Here is a 16,970-nt window from a genome sequence, read left to right as displayed (position 1 = left end):
TATTCTTTTTAAAAAGTCTCTAAAGGTAAATATAATTTCACAAGAAATTGATAGGGATGAAAGATATGTTATTCTACAATTTAAAATATTTAATCAAATTTATACTCTTTGTAACTTATATGGACCTAAAAAGTTGGATATACATTTTAGGGATAAAATACAAAATAGGTTAATCGTGAATTTGAGTGACAACATTATCATCGGAGGTGATTTAATATTACCCCCTTAGACAATTTGGATAGGATGAGAGTGTCAGACATTAATCTTAAAAATACTAGGAATAGTGGAAGAGAGACTAAATTATACAAACCCTTACTTAACAAATTGAAAGTTATAGATATATGGAGAATGAGGAATCCCAATGAAAGAGCATTTATATGCGTTTCTAAAGCGCATAAATCCTCTTCACGCATAGATTACTTTCTGATATCCCCTTCTCTCTCAGATTATGTAAAAAAATCAGAAATTAAGGAAATAACCATTTCTGATCATTCACCAATAACATTAGAACTTAAAGGGACAATAAGCCCTAAAAAAAAGTTTCATTATTCATATAGAGAATACAAATTTAAACAACATTATAATTTACTTCTATTATTTATTTTGATTCATTTTTTAGATATTCTTAGTTGAAGAAAAAGCAATGCACATGGGTGAGCCAATCACATGAGGCTTCTATGTGCAGGAACCAATCAGCAGCTACTGAACCTATCTAGATATGCTTTTCAGCAAAGAATATCAAGAGAATAAAACAAATTAGATAATAGAAGTAAATTAGAAAGTTGTTTAAAATCGCATGCTCTTTCTAAATCATGAAAGAAAAAATGTGGGTTTCATGTCCCTTTAAATTTGAACATCGACAAAAAAAATGTAGGACTTCGGTTCCCAAAATATCTAGTTACTAATAGAAAATTCCAGCAATTTTTGAAAGATAAATGGGAAGAATTTCATTGATTCAATAAAGATTATTTAGATAAGACTGGAATATACTGGGAAGCTTTCAAAGCAGTAATCAGCGGAAATATATTAGCATATCTTAAAATTAATAAAAAAAAAAAGAGGAAATTTAGAGAAGATCAATTAGCGAAACAATTAACTAATGCGTATGATAAATATTTAAGGGAAAGGAACCCAACTAATTGGAAAAAATATATTAATGCAAAGGAAGCAAGAGAAATTTTTATAGTGGAACAAATACAACAAAACGAAAAAATATCAAAGAGTATATTCTACAGATTTGGAAACAAGTGTGGAAAGTACTTGGCTAACCTTGTGAAAAACCAAAAATACAATAATTATATATCGGCAATAAAAGTGGGAGGTAAACTGATTTCCTCCACGGAGAAAATCAGTCAAGAATTTTTAACTTACTATCAAGGAGTATATAATAGGTCAGATATTGATGAAGAGAAAAAAAAATATTTTGGAGCAGAATAGAAATTCTGATTATTACCAATGAACAGTTGAAAATGATGGAAGCACCCATATCTGTTGAGGAAGTCGATTCAGCTATTAAAAATTAATCTTGTAATAAAGCTGCGGGACCTGATAATTTACCAAATGAATTCTATAAAATTCTTAAAGACTCAGTAGGACCAATTTTAGTGAATCTATATAATAATTATTTAATAAAGTAAAATGAACCATCTAAATTGTTTTTACAATCATATACATCTCTTATTTTAAAACCAGATAAGAGTCCAGAAGATATGGGTGCTTATAGACTGATTGCTTTATTAAACATCGACTATAAAATTCTTACGTCTTTTATAGCTAACAGAATGCAAAAGTTGATGAAAATTATTATACACAAAGATCAAACTGGTTTCATAAATGGTAGGTCATCAATATCTAACCTACGTAAGGTTTTCGTCTTATTATCATATTTAAATGCACAAGACTCAATAGGTGAAGACATGAAATTGACTGATCCCATAATTTTATCATTAGATGCTGAAAAAGCTTTTGATTATATTTATTATGATCATTTATTTACAACCCTTCATAACTTTGGCTTCAAAGGTAAAATATATATATATATATATATATCTCTTCCCAACTTCCTCTTTAATAATTAATTCATCTATCTCTAGGCCTTTTACCCTATACAGGGAGTGCAGAAGTATTAGGCAAATGAGTATTTTGACCACATCATCCTCTTTATGCATGTTGTCTTACTCCAAGCTGTATAGGCTCGAAAGCCTACTACCAATTAAGCATATTAGGTGATGTGCATCTCTGTAATGAGAAGGGGTGTGGTCTAATGACATCAACACCCTATATCAGGTGTGCATAATTATTAGGCAACTTCCTTTCCTTTGGCAAAATGGGTCAAAAGAAGGACTTGACAGGCTCAGAAAAGTCAAAAATAGTGAGATATCTTGCAGAGGGATGCAGCACTCTTAAAATTGCAAAGCTTCTGAAGCGTGATCATCGAACAATCAAGCGTTTCATTCAAAATAGTCAACAGGGTCGCAAGAAGCATGTGGAAAAACCAAAGCGCAAAATAACTGCCCATGAACTGAGAAAAGTCAAGCGTGCAGCTGCCAAGATGCCACTTGCCACCAGTTTGGCCATATTTCAGAGCTGCAACATCACTGGAGTGCCCAAAAGCACAAGGTGTACAATACTCAGAGACATGGCCAAGGTAAGAAAGGCTGAAAGACGACCACCACTGAACAAGACACACAAGCTGAAACGTCAAGACTGGGCCAAGAAATATCTCAAGACTGATTTTTCTAAGGTTTTATGGACTGATGAAATGAGAGTGAGTCTTGATGGGCCAGATGGATGGGCCCGTGGCTGGATTGGTAAAGGGCAGAGAGCTCCAGTCCGACTCAGACGCCAGCAAGGTGGAGGTGGAGTACTGGTTTGGGCTGGTATCATCAAAGATGAGCTTGTGGGGCCTTTTCGGGTTGAGGATGGAGTCAAGCTCAACTCCCAGTCCTACTGCCAGTTTCTGGAAGACACCTTCTTCAAGCAGTGGTACAGGAAGAAGTCTGCATCCTTCAAGAAAAACATGATTTTCATGCAGGACAATGCTCCATCACACGCGTCCAAGTACTCCACAGCGTGGCTGGCAAGAAAGGGTATAAAAGAAGAAAATCTAATGACATGGCCTCCTTGTTCACCTGATCTGAACCCCATTGAGAACCTGTGGTCCATCATCAAATGTGAGATTTACAAGGAGGAAAAACAGTACACCTCTCTGAACAGTGTCTGGGAGGCTGTGGTTGCTGCTGCACGCAATGTTGATGGTGAACAGATCAAAACACTGACAGAATCCATGGATGGCAGGCTTTTGAGTGTCCTTGCAAAGAAAGGTGGCTATATTGGTCACTGATTTGTTTTTGTTTTGTTTTTGAATGTCAGAAATGTATATTTGTGAATATTGAGATGTTATATTGGTTTCACTGGTAAAAATAAATAATTGAAATGGGTATATATTTGTTTTTTGTTAAGTTGCCTAATAATTATGCACAGTAATAGTCACCTGCACACACAGATATCCCCCTAAAATAGCTATAACTAAAAACAAACTAAAAACTACTTCCAAAACTATTCAGCTTTGATATTAATGAGTTTTTTGGGTTCATTGAGAACATGGTTGTTGTTCAATAATAAAATTAATCCTCAAAAATACAACTTGCCTAATAATTCTGCACTCCCTGTATAGAGGGATAAGATAGGGTTGCCCCCTTTCCCCTCTTCTATTTGATTTTGCGATACTAGATTAAGATCTAGTATTGAAGGAATACAAATTTCAGGGAAGGAGATATTAATCTCTCTTTATGCAGATGATCTTCTACGTATGAATAAGGCAGCTATATATATCCCTATAGTTCTGGATTTGATCAATATTTTCGGATCTTTTTCCGGATTTAAAGTGAATATACTTAAATCTTAACTAATGTGGTTATTTAGAAAACACTCTAAAATAAAACAACCTTTTTGGGAAGTTAAAACTTATTTGAAATATTTAGGAATAAAAATCTCATATCTGCCAAAATTATGGTATGAGCTCAATTACAAGGAGAAACTAGAAAATATGTCTGATAGCTTAAAAAGATGGTCAAAATTGCCATTGTCACTGCTGGGTAAAGTTAATATAGTACAAATGGTTCTATTCCCAAAAAATGTATATTTAATGCAAGTAATCCCCACTTCCATTACATAAACTTGATCTCACCCTCCTGAACAAAAATCTAATTAACTTCTTGTGGCAAGGCAGAGAACCAATGTTAAGCTTAGAAAAACGTCAAATGCCGAAGGATAAAGGGGGAAGGAATCTTCCAAATTTTATGATATACAATAAAGCAGCTTTAGCCAAATATGTGATTGATTGGGTAACAGAAGGAAATTATTATACAAATATAGAAATTGAGCAAGGAATTGTTACTCCTTTTTCACTCTCTGCCTTAATTCACATTCAACTTAAAAATATGCCTATTTGCAGAAGAATGTCTGTTTTCAGAGAACCCATAAAAGCATGGTAAAATCTTTGTTCTTTATCTAAGTCAGATTTTAGTATATCAGAATATTACCCCATACAGGGGAACCCTCAGTTTATAGTTGGAATGACTTCAAAGCCCTTTAAAGAATGGACTGGAATGGGGCTGATAAATTTGGCACAACTGATCAATAAACAAAAGAAAACATATAAAACATTTCAAGAGCTTAAACATGGATTTGGGATTCCAGATTATGATTTATTTGCCCATTATCAGGTAAGAAGCTACATAATAAAGTTACTAGAACAATATGGAAACAACTGGGACTCTGAATTCATGGTAAAAATCTTTTCTCAATTTAGAAATGGAATTTTCTCGATCCCTTTTCCTTATAAATTTATAATGAATAAGAAAAGTGAGGAAACATTTATGAAAAGTCATAACAAATGGAAGAATTTGCTTAATGTGAGTATAGCGGATAATTTAATAACTCAAAGTACTTCAAGGGTAAAGAAGGCATCCCTCGCAGCCTATTATACGGAAGCACAAATAAAAATAATCCATATGGCTTACTTGACTCCTGAAAGAATGACAACATTTGCTAGTAATAAAGTGATCTATTGCATAAAGTGCGGTTCTAGTGGAGCAAATATACTACATTGTTTTTGGTATTGTTATAAAGTCAGGACATTTTGGTATAAAATATATAACTGGCTAAGCTCCATTCTACAGAAACAAATCGAACTAGAACTTCAAGACATCTTTTTTCTTTTACATGGCACTAGATTCAAGGAAAATACTAAATTTTTTAATCTAGTTATTTTAATTTGTAGGAAAAGGATTCTCAGATTATGGAAATCCAAGAAGGCTCCCACTTTAAGCAAGTTTTACTAGAACTTCGTAGTCAGCTTGCAACTGAACAATTAAATAATTTATCCCTCTCAAATAATGGTTTAAAAACATTTATACAGAAATGGGAACAATTTATTTTGATACAGGAAATTGGGTTTCAAAAACAAATCCTGTGCCCTTTTATACATACAGAATTATTGATGAATTATAGACTCAGAGGCCAATGATCCTTCTTAGATGAATGATGTGCAAAGCGACCGTTGGGGAGGGACCCCCTTTTTTTTAACACATATTTCAGTGTTCATTTTCTATTCTGTTCTGATTTTGTTCTTAATACTAATGACAGAGATATGCAATTCCTGTTATTGAGTATAAACTGACAATTGTATACATTGTATTATTTCACTTCTGAAAATCAATAAAAAAAAAAATAGAAAAAAAATAACTAGAAAATAAACGATCTGAGGTAATTCTGCTGGATATATCCTTTTTAGCTTAGTATTATGTAAGGTTTGATAAGATCTGTTCTGAGTGGATCACAACTCCAGTTCAGTTTTGGTATGGTATATGCCTTTAAATATTAGGTTTGTATCACTATGACTCTGTAAACAACTATATAGAAGTAGTTTTCAAAAGTTGGTAGTGAAATAGATAGTCTTTTTGTTGTGGTAGATGATAATTCACATGAGTGTATGTTCACACTGTGAATGGACCGGTATGAGCTTTGGAAATAACCTTAAGTGAAAACAGCAATTGATACAAAGTACCTTGGTGAAACAAAACAATGTTTCAGTAAGCTTAGTAAGTTTGTCAGTGGTTTCGGTAGAGGCAGGGAGGAGTGGCTGACAGATAACGATACTCCTGGGGGCGGAGCCAAAGTTCAGGTCGATGTTACTGAATGAGTAACCGGAATGTTCAGTAGAACATTTAAAACAGTCACTTGATTTTTGGAGTGAACTCTTTAATATATACCTTACTATGAAGCAATGAGGTAAGAGTTAGGTAGAGATGATAGTTCCGATGCACACTGCATCCACGGTGTGTTAGATGTGATACTGCTGACAAGCTGGTTGAAATCCTGTGAATACACTCGCACACGCTGAAGAATGTTTGTTAGGCAGTTGCAGTGAGTTTGTTTTGAATGAGAGTCTGAGGAGCTGCTGGCAGGCTGTGACTCTGAATCAGTTTGGCAAGTGCTTGTGATGATTCTCTAAAAAAATGCCTATGAAGTATTGTGAAATCCGTTAAAGTTCAAGAGGTGGCAACAAGATTGTTTTAACCTGTGAATTTCAGTCCGTAGAGAACTCTGCTAGAGCAAAGGGAGCAAAAACTATTCAAAGTTGGATTAGGAATCCTTCTATCCAAATAATAATCTAAGTTTATAGAGCTCAGGAGCAATGGTAGTGTTTAGTACAACTAACTAACAATACTAAGCACCTGACTGAGGGTGTGTCCATGATTTAAAGGCTGAGTGGGAAGGGCTTATGCAGCTAAAGATCCTGACAGTTCATTGGTCTTTTCTTCATTTTTTTCTGTTTATATCACTTTTATGTACTTTTTAATATTCTAATGTGTTATATATTGTTGTAAAAGCTGTCAGAGCAGTAAATTGAAAGTTACGAAAACAGTTCACCTCTATGTCTAATAAAATCTTGATATCTACACAAATGCTAGGATAATCAGAATTTTATAAAATGACGGCTAGTGTTTCTGGGTGATTACAAATGAGATTTGAGCTTTAATAAACAAGGAAATGATTGTGTTTATTAATGAATCACATTAGAGTCTGTGTTTTGCTTCAGGTACGCGGCGAGGTCTGACTCAGGATGCCTCTATGAACTACACGTGCAACTACTCTCTGACAATCAAGATGTTGTGACAGAATTTCAAAGTGAGATTATCACCATCCCGCAATTCAGTGACGCCAGCTGGAACCAGGTGGGCATAGACAGCCATCTTTTATAGCTTAGCCTCATACACTTTACGGTGCAGCCAAATGATCCAGGATGTTGTGTGCCTGTATTTGAAGATTCCTCAGCCAGAAAGATCCTTCATTTATTGACACTTAGTAAGAAAGTTAGACACTAATCTAGAAACCTTAAAGGGTCAATAAAACCATAACTTGCATCAGTAATTAAGCACTGCATTTCAAAATAAATAAAACTTAATAAATAACAATCACTAAGATTACAAGTTGTGCGCTAAACCTGGTGCGTAAATAATGCTAAATATTTAGCGGTACCGCACTTTCTATAGCGCTGCCATAACAAGTTACAGAAAAACCTTCTTTTGTTGTGCGATAGGGTGCGTTAAGCTCCATACCGCACAAAAGCCAAGGCCTGACTTGACGTGCTTGTGCACGTTTTCCCCCATAGACATCAATGGAAAGTGTTAGAAAAAAACTAACACCTGCGATTGCGGAATGGCGATCGCTATAACACAATCCCCATTGATGTCTATGGGGACAAGAAGGTTATGTAAAAACCTAACACCCTAAATATCCCTAATCCGCTGCCTCCTGACATCGCTGACACTAATTAAAATTAATAACCCCTAATACGCTGCACACCCGCATTGCTAACACCTAAATAACCCTATTAACCCCTTAACCGCCGCCCCCACATCGCAAATACTAAACTAAACCTATTAACCCCTAAACGGCCGGCTCCCCACATATCAAATACTAAACTAAACCTATTAACCCCTAAACTGCCGGCCCCCCACATCGCAACACATTAAATTAAACTATTAACCCCTAAACCTAACACCCCCTAACTTTAAAGGGACAGTCAAGTCCAAAAAAAAAAACTTTCATGAATTAAATATGAAATGTAATTTTAAACAACTTTCCAATTTTTTTTTTTATCAATTTTGCTTTGTTCTCTTGGTATTCTTAGTTGAAAGCTAAACCTAAGAGGTTCATATGCTAATTTCTTAGACCTTGAAGACTGCCTCTAATCTAAATGCATTTTTACCACTAGAGGGCATTATTTCATGTGTTTCATATAGATAACATTGAGCTCATGCACGTAAAGTTACCCTGGAATGAGCACTGATTGGCTAAAATGCAGGTCTGTGAAAGGGACTGAAATAAGGGGGCAGTTTGCAGAGGCATAGATACAAGGTAATCACAGGGGTAAAAAGTGTATTTCTATAACTGTGTTGGTTATGCAAAACGGGGGAATGGGTAATAAAGGTTATCTTTCTTTTTAAACAACAAAAATTCTGGTGTTGACTGTCCCATTAAGTTAAAGTTACAATATACCTACCTTAAAATAAAATAAAACATACCTGTGCAATAAAAAAAAACTAAGCTTAAACTATATAAATAAACCTAATATAACTATTTTAAAAAACTAAAATAAACGAAAAATAAAAAAACCTAAGTTACAACATTTAAAATCCTAACACTACGAAAAAACAAAACAAAACTAACATTACAAAAAATAATAAAAATTAAACCTAATCTAATACCCCTGTAAAAACAAAAAAGCCACCCCAAAATAAAAACACCCCCTAATTTAACAAACTATCAATAGCCCTTAAAAGGGCCTTTTGTAGGGCATTGCCCTGAAGCAATCAGCTCTTTTACATAAACATTTTTACAAAGTCACCCTAACAGTAAAATCCCCCCATCCAACCAACCCCCCAAAGTCTAAAAAAACCTAAGCTACCCATTGCCCCTAAAGGGGCATTTGTATGGGCAATGCCCTTAAAAGAGCAATGAGCTCTTTTGCTGCCCATAAAAAAATAAAAAAGCCATAATCTAAAAAAAAAAAAACTCACCCCAAAATATTAAAGAATCAACCTAACATTAACCCCAAAAAATGTACTTACTGTTCCTGAAGTCCGGACATCCATCTTCATCCAGGCGGTGACATCTTCATCCATCGTGGGGGCATCTTCTATCTTCATCCCGGTGGCACGGAGTGAGCAGGACCGGCGACGACGATGACATCCAGCGTGGAAGCTCCTCTTCATGTGATCTCCGCCGCACACTGAAGATGGAATGCAAGGTACCCCTTTCATATTTGGGGTACCTTGCATTCCTATTGGCTGAAATATTCAAATCAGCCAATAGGATGAGAGCTGCTTAAATCCTTTTGGCTATTCAAATCATCCAATAGGATTTAAGCAGCTCTCATTCTATTGACTGATTTGAATATTTCAGCTAATAGGAATGCAAAGTACCCCAAATATAAAAGGGGTACCTTGCATTCAATCTTCAGTGTGCGGTGGAGATCGCTTGAAGAGGAGCCTCCATGCCGCTGAGGAGGACCACTGCCCCGGATCCGCGCATCGAGGAAGACCGCTCCACACCTCCGGTAAGAAGATAGAAGATGGTCCCGCAATGGATGAAGATGGCCTTACAAAAGGCCCTTTTAAGGGTTATTGGTTGTTTATTGTTAGTTTAGGGAGTGTTTTTATTTTGGGGCATTGGGGTATTAGATTAGGTTTAATTTTTATTATTTTGGATAATTTTATTATTTTTTGTAATCTTAGATTTTTTTATTTTTTGTAATTTTAGTGTTTTTATTGTAATGTTAGTTTTTTTTAAATTTTTTCGTAGTGTTAGAATTTTTAAATTTTGTAACTTAGTTTTTTTTTATTTTTCGTTTATTTTATTTTTTCAAAATAGTTATATTAGGTTTATTTATAGTTTAAGCTTAGTTTTTTTTATTTCACAGGTAAGTTTTTTTTATTTAAAGGTAGTTATATTGTAACTTTAATTTAAAGTTAAGTTTTTTTTTTAATAGTAGCGATGTGTGTGTGCGTGGGGGGCGGCGGATTAGGAGTTAATACTTTATTTTAGTGCTGAAGATGTGGGTGTGCGGCGGATTAGGGGTTAATAAGTTTAATATAGTATTTGCTATGCGGGGGGATGGTGTAGTTTATGGGCGTTAGTGTACTTTGTAACATGTTTGTGAAACATTTTTGTTTCACAAAATCCATAACTACTGGTCTTTGATCACGGAATGGATTGTTGCAGTATAAGCTATAATGCTAGCGTAATAGCCTGACCGAACAACTTGTTATACAGGACACCTGAAAATTCCACTCTCAAATGCAAATTTTTGAGTGTGGAATGGAGTTGCAGTACAGTCTAAAACGCTTGCGGTATAGCTGTACCGCCGTGACTAATACGGGAGACTTGCCATTCCGTGCACGAAGGCCAATTTTTCAGCGGTATAACCGTACCGCACAACTTGTAATCTTGCCGAATGATAAGTTAATGTGTATGTGTATATATATATGTACTGTATGTGTGTGTATATATATATATATATATATATATATATATACACCGGTATATATATAAAAAACCACATACACACATTTTCTTAAATAAACATTTTATGGAGAGAATAACTGTGGACTTTGACTTTTCAGCGAATTTAAGTACCATTAATTCACTGTAAGGGTTCGATTTATCAGCTGCCGCCCACTTTTATTATGCCTCGCTCCTGCTCTCACGCAAGCAGCTGCACAAGGGCACGGCCTAGTCCACGTGTAGTTTTGTAACTTGCATTTAGCATGAGCAATACAGCAACTCAAAGAAATTTCCAAATGTAATATCTCTCTATCTATATATACACAAACATGCATTTCCTGTTAGTCTGAATTGAAATTTAAATAGGTTTTACTTTACTTTTTGACAAACATGTTTTATATTTAACTGCTGTGATTTTACATGTAACAGAAAATGTTTTCCTATAATGTTCCGTTTACCTATTTCATTGTCATTATGTTGTCAGCTCGGTGGGACAGGCGTTGTTTATTGATTATTCTTTAAACAGGTATTTAATCATTTTTTTAAAGAAATATATAGTCATGACTTTCTGAGTATGTGTGACATCCCTCATTTAGTACAATAGATGTCACTTTGTAACGCAAGTCCCCATTAGTAATACAGCCAATGAAAACATGCTAGACTAAACTCACACCTCAGCTCCCAGTATGTGTACAGCTCTGCAAGTTAATTCTAAGTTTTTTAACCTTTAACTAATACAAAAAAAAAAATGGACTTTGAATCGTGAATGTTTAATTTTGCCTTCAGATTTATCATAGTGCGAGCGGACATGATATAATGTAGTAGTGTATCATGTCCGCTGCACAGCATACACTGTCGGCATTTATCAATGCACCAGTAGTTCTTGTGAACTGCTTTTGCAATGCTGCCCCCTGCAGATTCACGGTCAATTGGCCGCTAGCAGGGGGTGTCAATCAACCTGATCATATTCGATCGGGTTGATTTCTGTCCGCGGCCTCAGAGCAGGCGGACAAGTTATGGAGCAGCGGTCTTTAGACCGCTGAAACAGGGGCATCAAGCTCCATTAGGAGCTTGATAATTCGGCCCCAGAGAATGCAATTTTAAAAAAAAACATTCTAAATTCTCTTCTAGATAAGCTCATGAAAGCGTATGTTGCTTTTTCAGCACAATATGGCAGCAGTGTTTGTAGCAATGTTTATAACATTTTTATATATTGTTGCAAACACTGGTGCTTGCTCTGTCTGAACTATGAAAGTTTAAAGTGATGGTAACGTTTCCTATTGTAGAAGTAATAAATAAAATAAACATTAGATTTTAGTATAAGGTTCATTGATAAGCTCTTCATTTTTATGCGCCAAACTAAAGTTCTAGTTCAATCTGACATCCTTTTGTTCGCATACCTCCCTCCGCCCTTCAGTAGACTGTTTTTTTCTTCTTCCTCTGTAGTTTTGTGCTTCAGTCAATAAAATTGCATGCCGTACGGCACTTCAAGAAGAAGCTATAGTATAGCAATGCAAACTGATTGGCTGTCGCACGAAAACTACGAAGGAGTTTAGCGAAGAGCGGTGGGAGGTACGCGAACAAAAGGATGTCAGATTAAACTATAACTTTGGTTTGGTACATAAAAAGTAGGAGTTTATCAATGAACCTTATTCTAAAATCTAATGTTTATTTAAATCATTTCTACAAGGGGAAACTTGACCATAACTTTCATCTTGCTGTTCATGTTCCTATAATTTGTGGATTTATTATCAGTACAATGGATTACTAATATTTATGTTACAATGTTTACACTATTTTAAGGTGTATATTATTGTGTAATTAGACTAAAAGCCAGAAGCTATAGATTAGTAACAAATACACAAGATTCCAACATGGAGCTGATGTCAGAATAGAACTGTTTAGACATTTTTCTTCAGTGACACTAAGGTATTTATTTACTTTCCTTCCCATTGTTAGATCAGCTACACATTCTCAGGCTATGGTCCAGGTGTGCGTTACATTCGGTTCCAGCATGGTGGACAAGACTCTGCTTACTGGAAAGGTTGGTACGGGGTGCGAGTAACCAACAGCAGTGTGACAATCGAACCTTAAGGTGACATCATCAAGCCAAGACACCTTGACAAGCTAAAGTTCCTGATTACTGAGCATGTGACTGCTTTCACAATGTCTGGTAAAGGACAAGGATGCCAGATGGTTTGATACAACAGACAACAGTCCAGCTGAATTTACGTTTTTACACTGTTACTTTTAGCTCTGTAAGTGAAATGTGCTACAGTAGCAGCCAAGAGATTATTAATATTCAGCTTTTCCATGATTTGAGTTTCATAGCTATTTGAGACTGTGCAAAAAAAACGTTGAGATATGTTCTTCTTAAATATGCTGGTAATTTACTAATAATCAACCATTATAGCGAAGTTATGGCTAAACAAAAACAGGTTAATCTTAAACAATGTTAAAAAGACAGACAGAACTAATATGTTAGACATATGCAAAGCTAACAACATAAACAGACATACATAGAGCAAACATGTTAAACAGAGATACATAGACAAACATGTTAAACAGACATCGCAGAGCTAACACCTTAGACACAGGCAAACATCTTAAACAGACACAGGCAGAGCTAACACCTCAGACATAGACAAACATGTTAAACAGACACAGGCAGAGCTAACACCTCAGACATAGACAAACATGTTAAACAGACACAGGCAGAGCTAACACCTCAGACATAGACAAACATGTTAAACAGACCCAGGCAGAGCTAACACCTCAGACATAGACAAACATGTTAAACAGACACAGGCAGAGCTAACACCTCAGACATAGACAAACATGTTAAACAGACACAGGCAGAGCTAACACCTCAGACATAGACAAACATGTTAAACAGACACAGGCAGAGCTAACACCTCAGACATAGACAAACATGTTAAACAGACACAGGCAGAGCTAACACCTCAGACATAGACAAACATGTTAAACAGACTCAGGCAGAGCTAACACCTTAGACACAGACAAACATGTTAAACAGACACAGGCAGAGCTAACACCTCAGACATAGACAAACATGTTAAACAGACACAGGCAGAGCTAACACCTCAGACATAGACAAACATGTTAAACAGACACAGGCAGAGCTAACACCTCAGACATAGACAAACATGTTAAACAGACACAGGCAGAGCTAACACTTCAAACATAGACAAACATGTTAAAGAGATACAGGCAGAGCTAACACCTTAGACACAGGCAAAGCTAATACCTTAGACACAGGCAAACATGTTAAACAGACAAAGGCAGAACTAACACCTTAGACACAGGCAAACATGTTAAACAGACAAAGGCAGAGCTAACACCTCATACATACACAAACATGTTAAACAGACACAGGCAGAGCTAACACTTCAAACATAGACAAACATGTTAAAGAGATACAGGCAGAGCTAACACCTTAGACACAGGCAAAGCTAATACCTTAGACACAGGCAAACATGTTAAACAGACAAAGGCAGAACTAACACCTTAGACACAGGCAAACATGTTAAACAGACAAAGGCAGAGCTAACACCTCATACATAAACAAACGGATAACAGACACAGGCAGAGCTAACAACTCAGACATAGACAAACATGTTAAACAGACATAGGCAGAGCTAACACCTTAGACACAGGAAAACATGTTAGACACAGGCAGAGCTAACACCTCATACATAGGCAAACATGTAAAACAGACACAGGCAGAGCTAACACCTTAGACACAGGCAAACATGTAAAACAGACACAGGCAAGCATGTAAAACAAACACAGGCAGAGCTAACAACTCAGACATAGACAAACATGTAAAACAGACATAGGCAGAGCTAACACCTTAGACACAGAAAAACATGTTAAACAGACACAGGCAGAGCTAATACCTTAGACACAGACAAACATGTTAAACAGGCACAGGCAGAGCTAACAGCTTAGACACAGGCAAATATGTAAAAAAGACACAGGAAAACATGTTAGACACAAGCAAAGCTAAAATCTTAGACACAGGAAAAACATGTTAAACAGACACAAGCAGAGCTAACACCTTAGACACAGGCAAACATGTAAAACAGCCACAGGCAGAGCTAACAACTTAGACACAGGCAAACATATTAAACAGACACAAGCAGTGCTAACACCTTAGACATAGACAGACATGTTAAACAGACACAGGCAGAGCTAACACCTTAGACACAGGCAAACATGTTAACCAGACACAGGCAGAGATAACAGCTTAGACACAGGCAAACATGTTAAACAGACATAGGCAGAGCTAACAGCTTAGACACAGGCAAACATGTTAAACAGACACAGACAGAGCTAACACCTCGGACATAGACAACCATGTTAAACAGACATAGACAGAGCTAACAGCTTAGACACAGGCAAACATGTTAAACAGTCATAGGCAGAGCTAACAGCTTAGACACAGGCAATCATGTTAAACAGACACAGGCAGAGCTAACACCTTAGACATAGACAAACATGTTAGACACAGGCAGAGCTAACACCTTAGACACAGGCAAACATGTAAAACAGACACTGGCAGAGCTAACACCTTAGACACAGGCAAACATGTAAAACAGACACTGGCAGAGCTAACACCTTAGACACAGGCAAACATGTTAAACAGACACAGGCAGAGCTAACACCTTAGACATAGGCAAACATGTTAGACACAGGCAGAGGTAACACCTTAGACATAGACAAACATGTTAAACAGACACAGGCAGAGCTAACACCTCAGACATAGACAAACATGTTAAACAGACATAGGCAGAGCTAACACCTCATACATAGACAAACATGTTAAACAGACACAGGCAGAGCTAACACCTTAGACATAGAAAAACGTAAAACAGACACAGGCAGAGCTAACAACTCAGACATAGACAAACATGTTAAACAGACACAGGCAGAGCTAACACCTTAGACACAGGCAAACATGTTAAACAGACACAGAGGCCTATTTATGAAAGGTCTTGCGGACCTGATTCGACAGTGCGGATCAGGTCCCCAATTCCTTGCTGAATGCGGAGAGCAATACGCTCTCCGTATTCAGCATTGCATCAGCAGCTCACGAGAGCTGCTGGTGCAACGCCGCCCCCTGCTGACTCGCGGCCAATCGGCTACCAGCAGGGAGGTGTCAATCAACCCGATCATATTTGATCGGGTTGAATTGCAGCGATTCTTGTCCGCCTCATCAGAGCAGGAGGACAGGGTTATGGAGCAACGGTCTTTAGACTGCTGCTTCATAACTGGTGTTTCTGGCGAGTCTGAAGACTCGCCAGAAACACGGCCCTTCAAGCTCCATACGGAGATTGATAAATGGGCCTCACAGGCAGAGCTAACAGCTTAGATACAGGCAAACATGTTAGACACAGGCAGAGCTAACAGCTTAGATACAGGCAAACATGTTAGACACAGGCAGAGCTAACAGCTTAGATACAGGCAAACATGTTAAACAGACACAAGCAGAGCTAACATCTTAGACATAGGCAAACATGTTAGACACAAGCAGAGCTAACATCTTAGACATAGGCAAACATGTTAGACACAGGCAGAGCTAACACCTTAGACATAGACAAACATGTTAGACACAGGCAGAGCTAACACCTTAGACATAGACAAACATGTTAGACACAGGCAGAGCTAACACCTTAGACGAAGGCGGCCTATCTATCAAGCTCCGAACGGCAGAGCTAACATGTTAAACAGGCTGATCATATACCAATAAAGAATTAATAATAAAAAACAATCTTACTGTTTGATTATCTTATATAAGACAGCTAAGAAGCATGAATAATGCGGAGGCTAAAAAATATCACTACAGTTAACCAAAGGGAAAAATATGTTACTAGTCAGGAGGGAATAAGTTACTCAAGTATAGGAAAAAGACTAATATCTTACTTGTTCACTGCAATGTCTTAGTTCAGCGCTATATATATTCTTGCTATGCTTAAACGCTGCCCTGTATTGCCGTGAGAGAGGCCTTGTTTAAATATATGTACACACATGCACATGTTTTACTACAAATCACATAAAGGCTTACACCATTGGTGAACAGCTGAATAAATTAAATGGTTTTCAGGTAAAGATTCCATCCTGTTTATAACTGCTGGATTATATAGATTAAGTAAAGAGGCAGTAAAACAACCTTGTAATCTACTTGTATTTATTTATTTTGCCAAATATCTGTCTGCATTTTGTTATCTTAACTTTTGTGCTGAGGCCAAACAAATGAGATTTTGTTATCAAAATGACAGTGGTAAGCCTTGTCTTCTTCAGATTTAAAGGAACATTAAACCCCCCAAAAATATTTCATGATTCAGACAGATAATTCAAGTTTAAACAACATG

General features: G+C 36.6%; 1 protein-coding gene across 1 annotated transcript in view; it reads left to right on the top strand.

The window, feature by feature from the left end:
• Window positions 1-16,767, top strand: part of FBXO2 (F-box protein 2) — a 77,104-nt gene extending 60,337 nt beyond the window's left edge. Inside the window, exons 5-6 of the mRNA XM_053691453.1 lie at window positions 7,106-7,241; window positions 12,535-16,767. Of these exons, the coding sequence (XP_053547428.1) occupies window positions 7,106-7,241; window positions 12,535-12,669 (271 nt within the window). The 3' untranslated portion in view covers window positions 12,670-16,767. The remainder of the gene's footprint in view (window positions 1-7,105; window positions 7,242-12,534) is intronic.
• Window positions 16,768-16,970: the final 203 nt, after the last annotated feature.

Source organism: Bombina bombina, chromosome 8 (assembly GCF_027579735.1).
Source record: "Bombina bombina isolate aBomBom1 chromosome 8, aBomBom1.pri, whole genome shotgun sequence".
In the NCBI taxonomy this organism is placed as follows: domain Eukaryota; kingdom Metazoa; phylum Chordata; class Amphibia; order Anura; family Bombinatoridae; genus Bombina; species Bombina bombina.
Note: the sequence above shows the minus strand (reverse complement) of the source record. Positions and strands in the feature narration are given on the sequence as shown.